Source organism: Orcinus orca, chromosome 3 (genome assembly GCF_937001465.1).
Source record: "Orcinus orca chromosome 3, mOrcOrc1.1, whole genome shotgun sequence".
NCBI lineage: Eukaryota > Metazoa > Chordata > Mammalia > Artiodactyla > Delphinidae > Orcinus > Orcinus orca.
In genome coordinates this window covers 11,109,544-11,128,385 of record NC_064561.1, presented here as the reverse complement: position 1 = coordinate 11,128,385, position 18,842 = coordinate 11,109,544, and the positions used below count along the sequence as shown (strand labels likewise).

The 18,842-nt window shown below is 58.0% G+C and overlaps 1 protein-coding gene across 2 annotated transcripts; it reads right to left on the bottom strand.

The window, feature by feature from the left end:
- Nucleotides 1–1,282: 1,282 nt before the first annotated feature.
- COPE (COPI coat complex subunit epsilon) lies at nt 1,283–18,697 on the bottom strand. Of its 2 annotated transcripts, XM_004277516.4 has the most exons (10): nt 18,523–18,696; nt 12,527–12,589; nt 10,514–10,614; nt 7,275–7,427; nt 6,009–6,062; nt 5,420–5,501; nt 4,117–4,272; nt 2,776–2,844; nt 1,628–1,702; nt 1,283–1,481 (listed from the first exon to the last, which is right to left on the bottom strand). In XM_004277516.4, exons 1-10 carry the CDS (start codon nt 18,646–18,648, stop codon nt 1,434–1,436), a joined length of 927 nt encoding a protein of 308 aa, XP_004277564.1. In that variant the 5' UTR covers nt 18,649–18,696; the 3' UTR covers nt 1,283–1,433. The 2 variants fall into 2 exon arrangements, with proteins under 2 accessions (XP_004277564.1, XP_049564076.1); XM_049708119.1 differs by lacking the exon at nt 2,776–2,844 and having other exon boundaries at nt 18,523–18,697.
- Between the last annotated feature and the right edge of the window lie 145 nt (nt 18,698–18,842).

The following is an 18,842-nucleotide window of genomic DNA, read 5'->3' as shown; positions in this document are numbered from 1 at the left end:
GCCCTGGGGCATCCGCGCCAGGCAGGGAGGGGCTGGGGGTGGGTCCTGATGCTGGGGGTCCCTTGCTCTCTGTCTTGTCTTGGCAATCAAGCACAGGGTTTCCCAAGGCCACCTCCAAAGCCAGGCTCTCGGAGCCCAAGTATCTTTCTTTCCCCACCCAGACACTGGCCCAGAGACAGAGCCCTGTCCAGCTCACTGAGTCCAGTGTGGCCTCAGGGTCTTTGCACAGGCTGTTCCTACTGCCCAGGATGCTCGTCGCCCCAGAACCTGTCCTGGCAGATCCTTCTTCTTGTTTTGGTGGACACAGCTCAATGGTGACCTCATCCCAGAGGCCTCTGCCATTCCCCTCCCTCCCTCTGTTGTTTAGCTTTTTTTTTTTAATAAACGGATTGATTGGCTGCGTGGGTCTTCGTTGTTGCGTGTGGGCTTTCTCTAGTTGCGGCGAGCGGGGCTACTCTTCTTTGCGGTGCACTGGCTCCTCATTGCGGTGGCTTCTGTTGTTGCGGAGCACGGGCTCTAGGCACGCGGGGTTCAAGGAGTTGCAGCACATGGGCTCAGTAGTTGTGGCTCACGGACTCTAGAGTGCAGGCTCAGTCGTGGCACACAGGCTTAGTTTCTCTGTGGCGTGTGGGATCTTCCCAGACCAGGGCTTGAACCCATGTCCCCTGCATTGGCAGATTCTTAACCACTGCACCACCAGGGAAGCCCTTAGCGTCTTCTTATCGAGGGGTGCTCACTATGCATTTCCCTCTCTGGGCAGGGAGCTCGCTGCTTTGGCCACAGCAGCGCTCCGGCACCCACAGCAGCGCTCCGGCACCCACAGCCCCGACCACAGTGGGTCTGTCTTGGCTCATGACTCAGCACAGGGCAGCAAGGAGCAGGGGTCTGGGCGGCTGATGTTCGCTCCTGTGAGGACCCGGTACACACCCCCCCCAACTTGGCTGAGCCTGAGTGCTCTGGCACCCTCACCACCTGCAGACCACCCAGGGGTCCTGCGTTCAAATCCTGGGGCCCCTTGTGATGGCTGTGACTTCTCTGTGCTGCAGTTTCCTTGGATGCCAACTGGGCTTGGGGGACATAGCTGTGCCGCCTGCAGCTCAGCAACATGAGGTGGCTGTTTGAGGGCAGGGGAGTCTGTACAGCTGCTGCTCACAGACCCTGGTCACCGGGGCCCCCTCCCAGCAACAGCCCTGGGTGATGGTGCCCAGGCCCCTCCCATCTGAGCCTTGGTTCCCACATGCTCCCCTCAAAATGGCTAGAGCAAACACGGATCCGGTGGGGATACCTGGAGTGGAGACATTTATTGACAAAAGGGGGGGCTGGACTGGGCTTCCAGCCTCTGCTTCTGGCCAAACGGCAAGTGCCCGCTGGAGAGGGCAGCACAGCCCTGGCCTTGTATCCCCACAGCTCCAGAAACGCATCTGGGGCCGGTCTCAGGCGCTGGGGGCGTAGTGCAGCACCAGCCGGTCAAAGTCGTTTTCCTTCAACGTGAATAGGGGGCGGGGAAGGGGGATGGGGGTGGGCAGAGAAAGGCGAGAACTTGTGAGCCAGGCCCCAAGTTCTGCCCTTTGCCTGGCAGAGCCTCGGGGGTCTAGGGCTCAGAGACGGGCCGCCTGCACAAGCTCACCTTGGCCTGGTACTCCTTGATGAAGGGGTGGGACCTGTGGGCGTCCTTCAGCTGGGACAGGTAGCGGTTTGTCACCTGTGGGGGAGGCAAGGTTAGCTAAATATGGGGACTCCATGGTGGCTCTGACCTGCAGGGTAGGGAGTGGGGTGAAACAAGGGCCACCTGGCCAGACCCAGGCAAGAGCCCTGGCTTCCCCACATTTTCTCCATCACAACCTGCCGCCCCGGAACCATGCTGAATTAGAGAGGACCCTGGCGGGTGGGGAGCACCACCTGGCACAGAGCCTGCACTTGGTACATGCGTGAAGCATGCACCAGGTTCAGGGATGCGGGCTGGGCAGGGACCCAGGCCCTGGGAGAGGCAGGAGGCCAGGAGTGGAAGGCAGGTCAGGGAGCACGGGGCTGGGAAAGGAGATGGATTTGTTCTGGGCACGTCGTATGGCGACACCTCAGAGGTGGGCCCTCGCTCCCAGCCTTGCCCTACCCGCCAGGCTCAGCCCTGACCATGTGGGGCTAGGGGCGTCTGTCTGGCTCTGTTTCTCCAAAACTGATAGTCTGGGGATGTCTCTGCGGTGAGTGGGAGAGTGGTCCTATCTGTCCTGCACCACCCCAGCCCTGAGGCTGTCTGGGGGGCTCTTCTTTGAGAAACTGGTGACAGACCATCATGAAGCCCTGAGGCAGGCCCCTGGCCGGCTGGGCAAGACACCTAAATGGGGCAGTGCCCCAGCGTCCTCCTCCCCGCCCTCAGACAAGGTAGGCTCAGCAGGATTGCTCCCCGGAGCCCTGTTTCTCTGTCCTGGTGTCCGCCCCCAATCCTGAGGTGGCACAGGCTGAGTCCCAGCCTGGGAGCCCTGAGCCTCAGCCCACTTGTCTGTAGGACCCACAGAGCAGCTGACCTGCAGCCCCGACCAGGGTGGGGACCCTGGGAGAGTACTTGCAATGCCAGCTTCCCGGGGCCGATCTCAGCTGCACCCACTCATGGGGAACAGGTTTTTGCCCCAAGGCCAGGCCAATCTTGAAGGTCAGACCCTGAGGCCCCAAGCTCCCTCTAGAGCCGGGGCCACACCAGAGACCCCTGCCCACCCCAGGCTGGCACCGTGAGGGCCGGAAAACACTCCTGCACCTGGCTGAGGGTGGGGAGGGTCCTACCTCGGGAGGCTTGCCCAGGTGCTGGGACAGGACGATGAGGTTGATCAGGGTCTCAGGGTGGCCGCTGTCCTGGCAACACAAGGGGACACCAGACAGGCAGGGTCAGCTCCTCCAGGCCCCCATCTCAAGCAGGGCTGGGATTGCAAGACCCAGCACGCCCCCACCACTGGCCGCTCCACAAGACAGTGACCTCAGGGCCCTCCTTTCTGCCTCCCCACACCGGCTGCTTTCCCAGTGAGCGTGTTGCTTCATGTGCAGACCAGTCTGACACACAGCCCCCTTGCTTGTCGCAATTTGGGAGGGGCGTTTTTATCACATATCTCAAAGTAATGGAGTCCAGACCAAGGCGGCCTCAACCTATCACAGCCCAGCTAGCTGCTCCTCCTGCTGCAATGAAGCCTGAGACCGTGGGACAGACCCCTCCCGCCCTGCCTGCTCCCCAGGGGCATTGGCAGGAAGCTGCGGGAAATTACCAGAAACTCCAAGGGGGTGACCTCACCCCACCCGCCCATATTGGGCTCTGAGGCACAGGGAACTCTGGGAATCAGCTCGGCCGCTGCCTTGGCCAGGAACCCCAGCCAGAGCCCCTGGCTGGGGCGAGGCAGGGACATGCCGCTCAGGATGCAGGGCGCCACAGGCTTGAGGGGCTGCAGGGACCCAGGCCTCCTGCACAGATTTGGCTCCACCTCATGCTGCCCCTCTTTGCAGAGACCCGCATTCTCCCCACCAGCATGGGGCGCTCTGGTAGGCGAGGCAGCTCCACACGGGCAGCCTGACGACACCAGCCAGCAGGAGCACCCGACTGACTCCCCTCAGCCTGGCCCCACTCGGCCAACAACCTGACGATAGCTCGGCCCCTCACAGAGACGAACATGGAGAAAGCTTCCCACTGGTGTCAGTGTCTCATTATATCAAACAACGTTTCAGATGGCAGCCGTGAGAAGACAACTGCGGCAGCCCTGAGTGCAGCGCTCCAGGCCCTCTGCTCGACAAGGATGGGCAGAGGTGACACATCCCGTCGGCAGCCTGCTCTCCCCTCAGCAGCAAACGGGAGCTGTCTCTCCCAAGCACAGACCCAGGTGAGGGATCACCACGAAAGGCCCCTGGCCAGGCAGCCAAGGTATCAGTGAAGAGGAGACAGAGCGTGGGTCTGCTCAGCTCAGGCTGACGGGGGCCCAGGCTGACGGGATCCTCGCATTTCCAAGAGAAGTTAGAATAAGGATTGTCGCTTGCAATCCTGAGTTTTAACTGATATGGCATTAAAATCCCCACATGGCCACAAGGCAGGCCACGGGGTCTGTGGCACACCTGTTTCTGGGCTGGGGCTGCGCCTGCCCATACCTTGTCCAGAGCCTCCTGCAGCACGCCCTCCGCGGCCTCCCACCGGCCCTGGGCCATGTGGCAGGCTGCCTGCCCACTGAGCAGCAGCAGGGTGGACGAACACTTGTCAGCCATCTCCTGGAAGATGTAGTAGGCGTCCTGCAGCTTCTCACCACCCTGCGGGGACAGTTGACATCACCGCTTTGTCACCCTGCTGCCCGGCCCTACCCTGCCTGCTCCCTTCTGGAGGGATCCCAGCACTTTGTGGAGACAATCCCAGTGCAGCCGGCCCACGGCAGGCAGTCTTTGGACACCGCCCCCTTCCCCGAAGAGACCCTTGTGCAGCTAGTGCTGTGAAGGGGCCGAAGCGGTACGCAGACCCCCTCAAACCCGGCTCCCCAAGCCCTACGTTTATAGACTCGAAAGCCTCGGCTTCAAGAGGGAGAATCAGTGCATGGGCAGCTGGGTCAAGGTCTGAGCTGGGACCACTGGGACACATGGCCCATCGGGGTGGCCTCTGCTCTAGCAGCCGTGACCCCGACCGCCCGAATTCTGAATAAGAAGGTTCTGTCCACCTGGTAAAGACACAGCGCCACACCTGCAGGGGAACCTGAGACCAAGATGTGCTTGTGAAAGACTGCTAGGCTATGGGAGAGAGCTGTTCGGGTTTGTCCCAATAAACTGAATGGATACTGTGGGGTGAGGCCTCAGCCCTGCAAAAGGATGTGCAGATGCACATACGAGGAGCACAATGTAAAAGGCCCGTACAAAGGAGCGACTCAGAGAAAGGAAGCCAAATGTCCAAATCCAGAAATGGGGCTGCTGCCACGAGAGGGGTGCCCAGGCACGGGGGGGTGGGGGGCGGGCTCCAGGGGGGAAAGCGTGCGGGGGATACGGGCACCAACCCTGTGCTGGGAGCCCAGAGAGCAAGCTGAGCAGCAGCCAAGAGCAGGGCCAGCCCCAGAGGAGGGTGCGCTGCCAGTTGGCTGGCTCCGTGCACCCGGGCTGGGGGGCGGGAGGGGGTACGCGCAGGCAGAGGTACGCCGAGTCCGGTTCCATAAACCCCCAGTTTGTTCACTCTGGCTCTGGCCAAGCCTCTCGGCTGCAAGGAGCCAGAAGGGGTCAAGCCCGAGAGAGGGGGAAAATGTGCTGGGGCTCCTCCAGGGGACTAGCCCCCAAGAAAGCAGGAGGTCCAGTGCGTCTGTGGAACCCCACCTGCACCCTCCCCACAGGAGCAGCCAGCGCTGCGCACAGGGGGTCGCCGCCACCTCCTGGCTCCCGGATGCTCCTGTCTCTCATGCCCGCACACAAGCCGGGTACTCACCACAGCCAGGCTGACCCAGGCGGTGGCCAGCTGGGTGAGGGTGGCATCCTCGTCCTGGTCCTGCATTTTCTTCAGCTCCTTCCTGGGGGCAGAGGAGAGAGGCAGGAGGTGTCCGGTAGCTGAGTGGCCAGTCACTGTGCCCCACCCCAGCCCGAGTTCCTTGCTCACGAGGCCCCAGGACCTCAGGCCCCGGCCTGGCCACCCCCCATCCACGGCTGCACACGCCTCTGCGTGCTTGCAAAGCCCACCCCAACCCTGCAAGATGGGCCCCACTGCCTGCCTCACAGAAGGAAAGTGAGGCACAGACAGTGACGCCCCTTGTCCCAGGCAACACCCTGCAGAGACGAGCAGGTAAACAATAGTGCAGTCACCCCAATGGACTAGAATGAAATAAATGGAGAAACACTCGTGTCACTGATAATCAGAGCCAGGGGGCGGGCTCTGGGTGGTCCCCATGCCGCGTGCACCCTTGAAGACAGCGGCCTGGCTGCTGGAGAACACAGGGTCCCAACATGGCCTGGCCGTTGCTAAGATACCCCCCCACCATGCACAGGCCACAGCCCAGAAGCCCCAGTGGGGAGGGGCTTACCGGGCGAGGTCCAGGCGGTCTAGCTTCAGCAGGATCTGCACCGTCATGGCCATGCTGTGGGAAGGGCGGGCAGTCAGTGAACTCCCACCCCACTTTATCCTCCACCAGGAGCTCACTCTGTGTAAGCACCACCTTCCAGAAACCTCCCCTTGAGTGCTCAGGCCACCAGCCCCGCCTTACAGAGGGGCACACTGAGGCTGACTGTCAGCCCAGCTGGGCCAAACTCAGACCTGGGCGCTGCTCGCTGGGCTGAGCACCCCATCGCTTCCCAGGCCCTGCACTCCCACCTGTCTCTGCTGAGTGTGCTTGGGCCGGGAGCTCCCATGGGGTCCCCAGGCCTGTGGCCCACTCCCTGCCCGCCCCGTGGCTGGCCATCCCATTTGTACCCCCGTCTCCTTTCCAGAGTCCCAGATGAAGTGCTGCAGGGGAACACCTGCTCCGTGCTTTCAGCGCCCACACCCACAGCCCCTTGCCTCGAGCCCAGACAGCTGTGACCACCGATCACTGATGTGGCCACTTGTTCCCGAGTTTTCCCGCCAGAACATGACCCAGCACCCAGACCAGCCCGAGGAGAAGCATGAGAAACATTCGTGGGGTGCACTGCCTCACCAGCCGTGTAACATGCCTATTGCAAACCCTTCTCTGGATCAGGTGGGACATAAACGGATATGAAGGAACACGCGGTGAGCAACTAACCAAGGGAAGGCAGAAACCAGAGCGCTCATGGGGGAGAATGGCTGCACCCTGCAGGGCTGGAGTCCTGGCTGCAGGGAGCCGGACACAGCACAGCCCAGAGCCACCTCCTGGGGTGGGGGTGGAGCCGACAGCAGGCTGCAGGACGCTCCAGTGCCCAGGCCCGGAGTGCCCTGAGGGCCCGTCTCAGAGGAGGGTCCGTGGGGCCCAGGGAGGACATGGAAATCCAGGGCCCAAGGCAGAGAAACACAAGGCTTCATGGGAGAAGGGAGGGTGCAGAAATCTCAGGCAGAGACAAAGGTGCTTTCTGCTCTGCTCCTGGGAACAGAGGGTTTTCAGCCCCGGGTGATGTGTCCTCAGAGCAATGGCCCAGCCATGCGGAAAAGTGTGTCTCCTGGACGGAGAACAAGAGCTGCAGCCTAAATGGGAGGCCCATGCCCCATCCCAGCCCCTCTCTTTCAGAGCAGCCCCCCTTGCCGTTCCTATGACGATGGCTGATGAGGCCCTGAGCTGCCTGGACACCAGAGGAGCCACTCACGCTGGCCGTTCCCCCAGTGCAGGACAGCCACTCACCACTCCAGGCTATCCCCTTGATGCAGGGTGCGCAGGGCTGCATCTGGGTTCTGGTTGTGGAAGTAGATGGAGGCAGCCATGAGCAGGAAGGTGGTGTTGGTCACGTCCACGGTCCGGCTCATCTCCCGGTCCAGCTCGGCCACGATCCCATCCCTGCGAGATGCAGCTGCTCAGAGCCCGAGGCAGGGGCGGGAGGCGGCCTCTCCCCCGTAGGAACCGACCGGCCCTGAGAGGGCGAGTCAGGCCCCCTGGGGCACAAAGCAGCGGAGGGCAGGATAGGCCCAGCTGTCTCTGCCAAGCCCCACTAGGTGCCAGTCTCGCCACCTCCCCACCAGACACTCCTCACCCCTCACATAAACACGGAAACCAAGGCCAGGAGAAGCGGGGTTGGGTGCTCCAGGCCCAATGGGGAGTGTGGGGCAGGAAGGGCCATGCCTGGCTCTGGCCACGAAGCAGCATAAACGACCATCCAGGTCTCGAGCTCCACTGGCTCTCAGTGCTCGGGGGCTGAGGTGTCCATGCCGCCCCACATGCACAGGGACAGGCTAGCTCAATGGGGACACCTCCACAGGGACATGAGGCCACACAGGTAAACCTCACACTGGCGACGTCACCAACTTCCCGAGGAGACCAGTGGTCTCAGCAGAGGGTCCTGATCTACCTCGGTCAGCGTCAGGCCTGGGTCCTGAGGGCGGCTGTGCAGGACGACACCCCACTGACAGGGTGGCTGCCCCTGGTTCCCGAGCTTGGTGTGCAGGCTGCTCCCGGCAAGTGGATGTCATGCGCGACTGGGGGCTGGGAGCCGGCAGCAGGCTGGAGTTCAGGCTTGCCCGAGGACCAGCCGGACGCCCTCACCCGCCACAGGACACCAGAGCCTCGGTCTGCTTAACTGAAACGAGGAGCTGCAACTCCTTGTTTCAAAGGGCTGCTGAGCGGTTAATGAGAGAAGGGAGGCAAGGGCCCGGCCCTGTGTCACTGCTGGACAAATGCTGTGGCTTGGGACACACAGTCTCAACAAGCGCATACGTTTCATGCGGGTTGCTGGGGGCTGGTGGCCAAGTGCCTGTGTACCTGAGTGCCCCTGGAGGGCAGGGATGTGCCTATTACTCCCTCTGCGCCCACCAGAGAGTGCCTGACGGACAAATGACTTCAAATCTGAGTCTCTTCCCCGCTCTGCACAGAAGGGCTGTGCACAGGGATCACACAGGGTTGGCGTGAGGAGCCCCAAGGCCACGTCCCAAAGCTTCCTGCCTGGTTCCTGGCACACAGGCTGTGAACACGGTGCCTGCTCTTGTCCTTGTAACCTCAGTGCTGTACGTTGTTCCTGGAACACGTTGTGGTTACCCTTGCGGGCTCCAGCACTTTCTCCACCACCTGCTCGCTGGGCAGTTTGTATGGGGTGGTTTGTACTGCCAGGATGGATGCACCAAGAGCCGCTCTGCTTTCCCGAGCACCTGCTCCACGCCGTGGGCTTCCTGCGGGTTCTTTTCTGTAGTGCTCACGGCAGCCCTGGGGCTTCTTCCCCTTCTGAAAGGAGAATGGGGTTTGTCACCCCAGCTAGAGACGTGCACAGAGAGGGTGAAGGGATGGCCTCAGGAGGCTGCCTTAGTGTCCTGGGGTTGCTGTCACAGAGCCCACAAACCAGGCAGGGGATCAAAACAACAGGGGTTTATTCTCTCCCAGTTCTGGAGGCCAGCAGTCTAAAATCAAAGTGCTGGCGGGATTGGTTCCTTCCTCCAAGGGAAGATCGGTCCTGGTCCTTTCTCCTGGAGCTGCAGCAGTCCTTGGCTTGTGTCTCTTTCACCCCAATCTCTGCCTCCATCTTCACGCAGCCTCCGCATCTGTGTCTTCTCTTCCATCTCTTATGAAGATACCAGTCACCGGATTTAGGGCCCACCTTATATGCAAGATGATCTCAAGATCCTTAACCACTTACAGCTGCAAAGACCCCCATTTCCAATGCGGTCAGGTTCACAGGTTCTGGGGGTCAGGACATGGACATGTCTTTTGGGAGTCCCCATTCAGCTGCCACTGCTTAAGCCTCTCTGAGTAAATCCTTCAAGTGTCTGTGGACGAAGGAGCCTGATCACAGAAGGTGGAGCACAGGGCGCTGCCCTCCACGAGGAAGGAGCGGAGGTTGGGGTCACAGCAGACAGTCGCACCCACACTTGGGACTCACAGATGGCGGCAGCAGCCTCCGAGGAAAGCGTACTGTCAACAAGGTCATGACCACATCCTGGTCTATTAAGTTCCACAGGGCAGAGATTGGGGGGAGGGCCCCTCTGTGAGGCGTCACAGTGCTGTGAGGGGCGGCCTGGGTGGTGGAAGGGCCCTGGGGCTGGGACAAGTAGGCGGGAATCGGCTCACAGAAGAGAGTGGCTCCCTGTCGTGGGCTGTGCTGCCCCAGCCTTCCATCCCAGCCGCCCTGTGGGGAGTGTTTTACCTCCGAAATCCCAGGGGGCCTCAAGACCAGCCCATTCCGAGGGGCGGGGGAAACCGAGGTGCAGAGGGGCCACGGGGCCTGCTGCGTCAGGCTGGTGCTCCACGCACAGGTGAGGCAGGGCCACACGGCCCCCACCTGCAGAGGCCGAGTTCACGTGCACCTGGGCGAGCATCCCAGCCAGCAAGGAACAGCCCATGCACCTGCCTGTGCAGGAACCACCTGAGGCCAGCAGGGCTGGACTGTGAGCTGTCTCAGACCCCAACGGAGCAGCAGGTAACAGGCGGGGCTGGTCCTGGGATGCTCAGCACTTCCAGGTCCCCATAGCCCGGACCACCCCACCTCTCCTGGCCATCGCCTGAGGGAGTTTGATGACTGCTGGTCTGTGGCACAGGTGGACACACCCAGCTCAGGGTGAAGACTTGCTGTCCCCTCCCACCCTCCATCTGGGCGGAGATGAACGATGCGTGGTGTGGCTGCCATTCCCTCCCCTGCACAGTGGGTGAGCAGCAATGGCTGGAAGACTGGCTGCAGGGTCCCCACCCTTATGTACCAGGGGAGGTCCTCCTGGCAAGAATGAGGCCCTCACAGTCCCTAGGTATCTGTACACAAGTCCTCATCTCTGATCCCCAGCCCCCCGCCCCCTTTGAAGCAGGGTCCATCACAGCCTCCCACTGAGCAAGTGAGGGAAACTGAAGCTCAGAGAGGTGAGAGGGCAGAGGAGGGATGCCAACTAGACATCCTCTGCCCACCCAGGCCCATCCACCGTGCCCCAGGCCTGCCCCCCACCCAACCTCACCGCCGGCTGTCGCTAGCCAGGTACTCAGCAAACATGCGCACGGCCTGGAGCTCTGGGGCCGAGGAGGGCTTGATCTCATCCAGGACCACACCGTACTTCCTCTGTGGGCAAGACAAGCAGGCTGTCAGCTCCGCCCGAACTCCCCGTGGGGTTTATATGTTCTCAGACCCCAGGAACATACAAGGGCTTCTTGGCTCTAGCACTGCCCTGGTGGAGCCCCAATACCAGGGGCCGGTGCCCACCACTCCCAGGGACCCCCTCAGCCCACGGGTGCCATCCCCGCTGGAGTGCGCTGTGGAAGCCAGCACAGCATCATTTGTTAGCTGTCGTGCCACGCTGCCCACTGCTCTAGCTGGAGACCCTGGCAGCTCACTGTTCAGCCCCTGGTGGTGAAGTGACGGGGTGAGGGCCCCACCAGCTCTGGGGGTGGGGTGCGGTGGTGTCACCAGGGGCAGGGGGTCTGGGCACTGGCTTCTATTGAGCAGAACATGCACCCCACCGACAGACACCCAGCAGGGAGGTCACTGCAGGGAGGGGAACTGGAATCAGGGACCCATTTTTCACTCTTTCTTTCTAGGTAGTTTCAGTATTTTCGTTGCCACCGACATGTATTCTTTTTTTAAAGATATATATACACACACGAATATATGAACACATCCAAGGAGATTCTGGGGCGCACCGGGGCACCCTACTCTGCTGGGGACCACACACACTGTCTGGGCCCCAGCTTCACCCTGGAGGTTGGTGGGGGGAGGGTGGTGAGGGGGGCTTGGTCCACAAGGTGGAAGTTCCATCAGGCTCCAGAATGCTCCATAGAGGGAAAGATGCAAACAGACCTGGGAAGCCACCCGAGGCCTGATGTGAGGTGGGGGCATCTGTGGAGCCATGTACCCACAACAGAGCAGCCTATGGCTGTGGCTGTGGGACGAGGTTGGCGGGAGGCTGGTGGGTCTGGGGTGGGAACAGGGCGGGGTACAATTCAATCCTGTCTGCAGAGTCCAGATTGTTTTTAGAACAGAAGAATGCAGTCTTACTGCATTATCAGGGTAATGCTGCTTTTTAAAAACCCTAGTGTCTGTGGAAGCAACCTAAATGTCCATCAACAAAGGAATGGATAAAGAAGACGTGGTACATATATACAATAGAATATTACTCAGCCATAAAAAAGAACAAAATAATGCCATTTGCAGCAACGTGAATGGACCTAGAGATTCTCAAACTGAGTGAAGTAAGTCAGAAAAAGAAAAATATCATAAGATATCGCTTATATGTAGAATCTAAAAAAAGACTACAAATGAACTTACCTACAAAACTGAAGTAGAATTACAGATGTAGAAAATAAACTTATGGTTACCAGGGTTGGGTAAGGGGTCTGGGGGGAGGGATAAATTGGAAGATTGGGATTGACACATACATGCTACTGTATACAAAATAGATAACTAATAAGGACCTACTGTACAGCACAGGGAACTCTACTCAATACTCTGTAAAGGCCTATATGGGAAAAGAATCCAAAAAAAAAAAAAGTGGATATATGTATTTGTATAACATATTCACTTTGCTGTACAACTGAAAGTAACACAACATTATAAATCAATTATACCCCAAATAAAAGAAAGAAAAGAACCTAGTGTCTAAACTGTGGGCTTTGGCTAATAACAGTATCAATATCACTGCATTGATTGTAACAAAAGCACCCTGCCAACCCGAAATGTTAATAAGAGAAAATGCCTGTGTGGGGGGTGGGCATTTGGAATTCTCTTTGCCATCTGCTCAGTTATTCTGTAAACCCAGAACTGTACTGAACAAGTGAAATTTATCGATTAAGTATAAAAAGAAAAGCAAGAAATCCCAACATTGGCCCTCTGGCCTGGTGCTCCAGGGCCTCAGGGACACTGCCACCTTCTTGTGGTGGCCACACCAGCTGCTCGTGGTCCCCGCCCCTGCCGACACTCTGTTCCTTACTCTCCTTCCCCAGGGTGTTGGCAGTCATGGTCAAGGGCCCACACTCACCTGTGCCAGGTACGCTCTGTACAGGAAGACATCCCTTTCCACATCTCTCTCCAGGCTTGACGGCTGTGGAAAAGCAGGTCAGAACTCTTGGGGGCTACGTGCCCAACAGGCCCTCAGAGGCCACAAGTGGGCAGCTTTCCCAGTGGAGTCTGGGTCCTAGTCCCGGCCCTGGCTCTCAGCTGCCTATGACCTTAGGCAGCAGGAGAGCAGCCTCCACTGAGGGCACGCGGTGTGCCGGGCACCTCATTCTGTGCCACCCTGACATCTCCCTGGGAAAGGAGGTTCGACCGTCACCCCCATCCATTCAGGTGAGGGATGGGGGCACCAAAAGTGCTGAAACTGCTCCAGCCACACAGCAGGGGCCAGGGCAGAGCCCACGCTTCTGACCACTGGACACGTGGCTGCTTGTGTCAAGGCGGAAGGACCCCAGGGTGCAGTGGATCAAAACAGAAGCTGCTCAACAGTATGGGTGGTCCGAGGACAGCAAGGGGTGGGGGTGGGGGTAGGGGTAGGTATGGGAACGCCCTGATGCCCAAGTTTGTACAAGCCTAGCAAACAGGCCTGGGAGGATTCCTATCCGGACATGAATGGTGGATACTGGAGAAGGGATGGGACCCAGCGGGAGACGTGCGAAAGGGACTTACTTTCTGTAATGGATACTTCCATGCCTCTTGTTCTTGTCCTGCTTTTGTTTCAAAACGTTCTTTAAACGTGACAAACAGGAGAGATGAAGGTCTGCCTCACTCGGAGGACCTTTCTGGGAGAGCTCAGCTTGGCTGCCCCAGCATAGCGATGTCTGGGTCTAGCCAGGCTGGGTGAGACCTTGGGGACCGCCCTATACTCAGGGACGAGGCCCACGGGCCACACTCCCTCATCCCAGCCACCACACAGAACCCAGAAGCAGGTGTGAGGTGACCTCCTACAGGGTTCACTGTGGGACTGCGAGGGAGGCCCCCATGAGGCTACAGGCAAGCGAGGGACCCTTCCTCGGAAGAGCAGCTTTGGACCACGCCCCAGGGTGCTGGCTGACTTCCTGTGGGCCCTGTGGCACCTGGGGTGGCACAGAGCAACTCAGCCTAGAGGGCACGCGGGTGCTGGGACAGGCCACCTGGGGGCTGGGAGAGGAAAGTGGCATGGGGGAAGGGGGCCGGCCACCTTGGAGTCACTACTCCAACAACCTCTAAACCACAGGGCCTGAGGAAAAGCACAGAGAGAATGAACAGCCTGTCCAGCTGCCAGAGCACAGGGACAAATGTTCTGGAGCCCCGCCGGTGGGAGCACGCCAGGACTGCTCTCCCCCGAGGCTGAGAACCAGACTCCTAGTCCCCAGGCCTTCTTCCCAGCCTGAGGGGGCGAGGGCGCTGAACGTGTCCTCCTCCCAGGCCAAGGGAGACTGCGAACAAGAAGCCTGGCTCCTGGCCCCAGCCAGACTCAGGCCAACTTTGCCTGGGGGTCCCAGCAGCTTGCTCTGGCCTTGGTGGCCAGGCTGGGGATCTGGCCATGATTTGGAACACGGTGTCCTCTATATGAGTGACTCTGAAATGACCCTCAGAGGTGGTCACTGGTGAGGACAACCCACCTGGGGTCCCCATACCACCCTCAGTAAAAAAAGAGACAAATGTTGGCTGTTGCTATCTTTGAAGCAGGGACACAGTGGGATGCCTTGTGGGGGACCAGGGTCCCAGAGGCAACTCTGAGCCTCAGCTGCCCCCTCTGTAAAACAGGCACCATCACTGACCCTGCAGGACTGCCAAGGGGGGTCACCGAGACCCCACACACAGACGCTCAGGACCCTCTCAATCAGCCAAAGAGAGAAGAGCTTCTGGGAGGTGTAAGAACAAGGACAGATGTACAGACCAGGGAACACCAGGGACTGTGATGCATGCCACCGGGTGAGTGGTCTGGTCCCCAGTCCTGACAGCTCATCAGAATCACCTGGGAGCTCAGAAACCAGAAAAGCCAGGAGGCTTATGCCCACCAACGACGTCCAACCCCGAGGTGGCCTCAAACTGCCTTCAAACAGCTCAGAGGTGCAGCCAGACCTGAGAGGAAGGGGTACTGTAAAGGGAAGTCGGTGATGGGGTTTGGCAAGGAGGATCACGTTCCCTCCACTTACTGGCCATCAGTGTCCCCTGACCACACTCGACGGTCAGCTCCTGGAGGCTTTCTTAGCTGCTTCATCCCTAACACCTGTGCAGTGCCTGCCATCTTGTGGGCACTTGCGAAATGTCTGACAGGTCGGGAAACAAACATCATCATGATGCCAGCACTGAGACACACCAGGTGTTCTACCTGGCGCCATCTCTGGAGGTGCCTGAGGTTGCTGGGGCTGCTATAACTAACCACCAGCTGGGCTGGGGGGTGTGCTTAAAGAAACAGAAACGTATTCTCTCATGGTTCTGGAGGCCAGAAGTCCGAGATCAGGCAGAGCTGTGCGCCTTCCATAGGCTCTCTGGGAGGATCCTCCTTTGCCTCATCCGGCTTCTGGTGGCTCCAGGTAGTCCCTGGCTTGTGGCTGCCTCACCCCCACCTCTGCCTCCATCTTTTCTGTCTGCCTCAAGCCTCTCTCTTAGAAGGACACCAGTCATTGGATTTAGGGTCTATCCCAGCTGATCTTGTCTAGAGATCCTTCACTGAATTACAGCTGCAAAGACTCTTTTCCAAATAAGTCACATTCACAGGTCCCGGGTGAACGTATCTTTTCAGGGACACCATTCAACCCAGTACAGGCTGCCTAAGAAGGTTTAGGTGGCCTGTGGACCAGAATTAAATCACGTCAAATGGCTCAGCAGGGACAGGACTCCCACTCTTCTGGATGCGTCAGGTAGGATCTCTTGGTTTGGTGCCGGTGCATGTTTACCACGTTGCTAAAGAGGGTGTAGCTCCCCCAGCTCAGAGGTTTGGCCGCAGTGTGCCTCCAGCAAGAGTGACTGCTGAGGGCTTCCCTGGTGGCGCAGTGGTCAAGAACCTGCCTGCCAATGCAGGGGACACAGGTTCGAGCCCTGGTCCGGGAAGATCCCACATGCTGTGGAGCAACTAAGCCTGTGCGCCACAACTACTGAGCCTGCACTCTAGAGCCCGTGAGCCACAACTACTGAGCCTGCACTCTAGAGCCCGCATGCCACAACTACTGAAGCCCATGCACTTAGAGCCCGTGCTCCTCAACAAGAGAAGCCACCACAATGAGAAGCCCACGCACCACAACGAAGAGTAGCCCCTGCTCACCGCAACTAGAGAAAGCCTGTGTGCAGCAACGAAGACCCAACGCAAACAAAGATAAAAAAAAAAAAAAAAAAAAAAAAACCTGTTGGGACTTCCCTGGGGATTAAAAATCCGCCTGCCAACGCAGGGGACATGGGGTTCACTCCCTGGTCCGGGAAGATCCCACATGCTGCAGAGCAACTAAGTCCGCGAGCCACAACTACTGAAGCCTGCGCGCCTAGAGCCCGTGCTCTGCAACAAGAGAAGCCACCGCAATGAGAAGCCCGCGCACCGCAACGAAGACCCAACACAGCCAATAAATAAGTAAATAAATAAATAAGAGTGCTGATCTGGTTTCCTTTGTTTTCCATCACTCTCTACATACAGCAGGTCATGCTGATTCCTTCAGCAGGGAGGTAAAGTTTGCATATTATGACACAATAAGATGGAAAGAACACATTGCTGTAATGTAAGCAGAACAGACACACAACAGAAGACAGACGGCGGATCATGAGTATAACGCTGAACCTCACAGGGACCCTACTGAGATGAATGTCATCGTTCCCATTTGACAGAAGGGGAAAGTGAGGCTCAGAGAGGTGCAGTGACTCAGCCCTGGCTGCAGAGAGAACACAGAAGAGACAGAATCTGAGCCCAGGTCTGTCTCAATCTTCTCATGGTCTACACTACCTCAGCAAGGAGGCATGTAACAACCATGGCGCCAAACGGACAAGGTCCCCCAGAGATGTCCATACCAGTCCCTGGGGCCTGTGAACAGCTTACGTTACATCACAAAAGGGACTTCACAGGTGTGATTAAGATTATGGACCCTAAAAATGGAGACACTATGCTGGGTTATCTGGGAGGATCCAGTCTAATCACGGAAACCCTTAAAAGCAGAGGACTTTTAGACAAAAGAAATGAAAAAGGGGAAATTCGAGAGACTCCAAGTGAGAACCCTGTGGCTGGTTCTGAGATGGAAGGGTGATATGCGGGGTTGAGGACTGGAGAGAAGCATCCAGAAGCCTCCAGGAGCTAAGGGTGGTCCCTGGCCAAGAGGTAGCAACTTGAACAAGTTAGGAAGGTGCTTCTTCCCCAGAACCTCCAAAAAAGGACACAGCTGGGCCAACACCTTGATTTTAGCCTGGTGAGAGCGGTGTTGGACTTCTGACTTACAAAAGCTGCGAGATAATAAACGTGTGCTGCCTGACTTAAGCTGTCGTTTGGTAATTTGTCACAGTGGCCATGGAAAACTAATACAGTCATGCAAATGTTATTTCAACGATTCCTAATCTCTTACTGAAGTCTGTTTGAGGTTTTACCCCCCATTATGCAGATGACACTCGGGGACATGGGGTTCACTGCCAAAGGCCAGAAGGGAAAGCAAGCCTTCCTTACTTCAGAATCCAAATTCCTCCCAACCCTCTGGCTGCCTCTGGGAAGATGTCTGCAACTCCCTTGTGTGGCGCTCCGATGGCCTCCCACACCTTCAGAATAAAATCCAAACCCCTGCTGTGGCCCTTCAGGCCCTGCCCCTCACTCTGCCCACCTCCTTCTTCATCTCCTCCACTGTGCTCACCTCACTCCTGCCACACCACCCTCATGCCTTGACTACATGGAGCTCACTGTTGCCTCAGCACCTTTGCAGCAACTTATGGGGTTAGAGCCTTCTCAAGGTTTGGTCACAGGTTAAAATGGCAGTCAGAGAGCCCTGATCTGACCACTCCCACGTGAAGCAGCCCCCACCCCCATTTCTGATCAGCACTTTTTTATCTCCCCTCTACCCTAGAGGACTCAAACTGAAAACTATGTATTCTCTTCCTTGGTTACTTATTTACTCTCTTCAGGACACTACACCATGAGGGCTGGCAAAGACCCTGTCATGTTCACTGCTCTTAAAAATTCTCCAATGGCTCACTCTCAAAGTGACAGTACCATCCATGTGCCTCCCCAAATGGTGCTGCTCGTGGGCCCTGCTGCCCCCTCTCCTGTCACCCACTCACCGCCTGGTTGCCTGGGCCCTGCCTTGAAGGGCTACATTTTCTAGCTCTCAAACAGCCAGGCTCACTCCCACCACTCTCCGTCGCACCACCTCCTGACATCTTGTTTATTTACTTGTTTACTGTCTGTCTCCCTTGGGAGCTGAGGCTTCCAAGAGAGCTGGGAGTTTTGTCTATTTTGTCACTGCTTTGAGCCCAGCACTGATATCCTGCCTGGCCCATACAGATGCTCAATGAGGAATGTGTGAATGAATGAATGCGCAAGTCTGGGGAGAAATAACCTGGTTAGTGGGGCAGGGTAACGAGCGAGAAGCCATTTCTCTCCTGAGCCTCCCTTTTCTCACCTGTAAAATGAGGATAAACAACAGTCCCTACTTCACGGGTACTGAGGGCATGGCGGCACAGTGTGGGTGCTCAACAGATGGAAACTATTATTGTTGCTGCTGTCTTAATGATTACTACTGTAGCGTAGTATCATTACCATTGTTATTATTACTATAGCGGTATGAACCCCTCTCTTACTCAAATGCCTCCCAAGGCTCAGTCTGAGAGAGCGCTCAGAGTGAGAAGTATCGTTAAAGTGTTACTGCTTTGAGTTTGGTCATAGGACAAGGATAATTCTTCACCGCGCTCTGAAGAGATGTGGCGGCGTGGTGGGGGCGCGGGGATGAAACGGCGCGAGGTGAAGAGGAAGGGTTTTTAAAACCAGAGCGCGACCCGCAGCCACCAGGAAGCGTCTTCCGCCTCCGCCTCCGCCTCCGCCCCCAAGGTCCCCCAGCCCCGCAGCCGCCGCACCTTCACCCGCTGCGCCTCGTTGATGCACTGCTGGTAGCTGCCAATGTAGAAGGCATTCTTCACGTCGAACAGCTCGTCCACCTCCCCGGAGCCTCCAGAGGCTGAGCAAGGAGCCGGAGGCGCCATGTTGCTGGCCGCTTACCCGCTACTCCCACTGAGAGACACGTCGGCCGGAAGGAGGGAGTCACCGCGGGGCACGCCGGGAAGTGTAGTTTACTCGTTCATCCCAAGAGATGAGCCAATGGGAGACTCAAACGGGAGTCAAAGGGGCGGGAGACGCAAGTGCGTCTTGCAGGGCATCTGTAATTCGATTCGATCCT

What these genes read in the sequence shown, in the direction of transcription:
- COPE (XM_004277516.4), bottom strand. Translation starts at nt 18,648, where the DNA reads ATGGCGCCTCCGGCTCCTTGCTCAGCCTCTGGAGGCTCCGGGGAGGTG. An exon ending in CAAGGGGATAGCCTGGAGTG is followed by an intron (nt 6,063 to 7,274) that starts GTGAGTGGCTGT and finishes CCCTTCCCACAG; the next exon opens with CATGGCCATGACGGTGCAGA. An exon ending in ACCTGGGCAAGCCTCCCGAG is followed by an intron (nt 1,703 to 2,775) that starts GTAGGACCCTCC and finishes CCTCCCCCACAG; the next exon opens with GTGACAAACCGCTACCTGTC.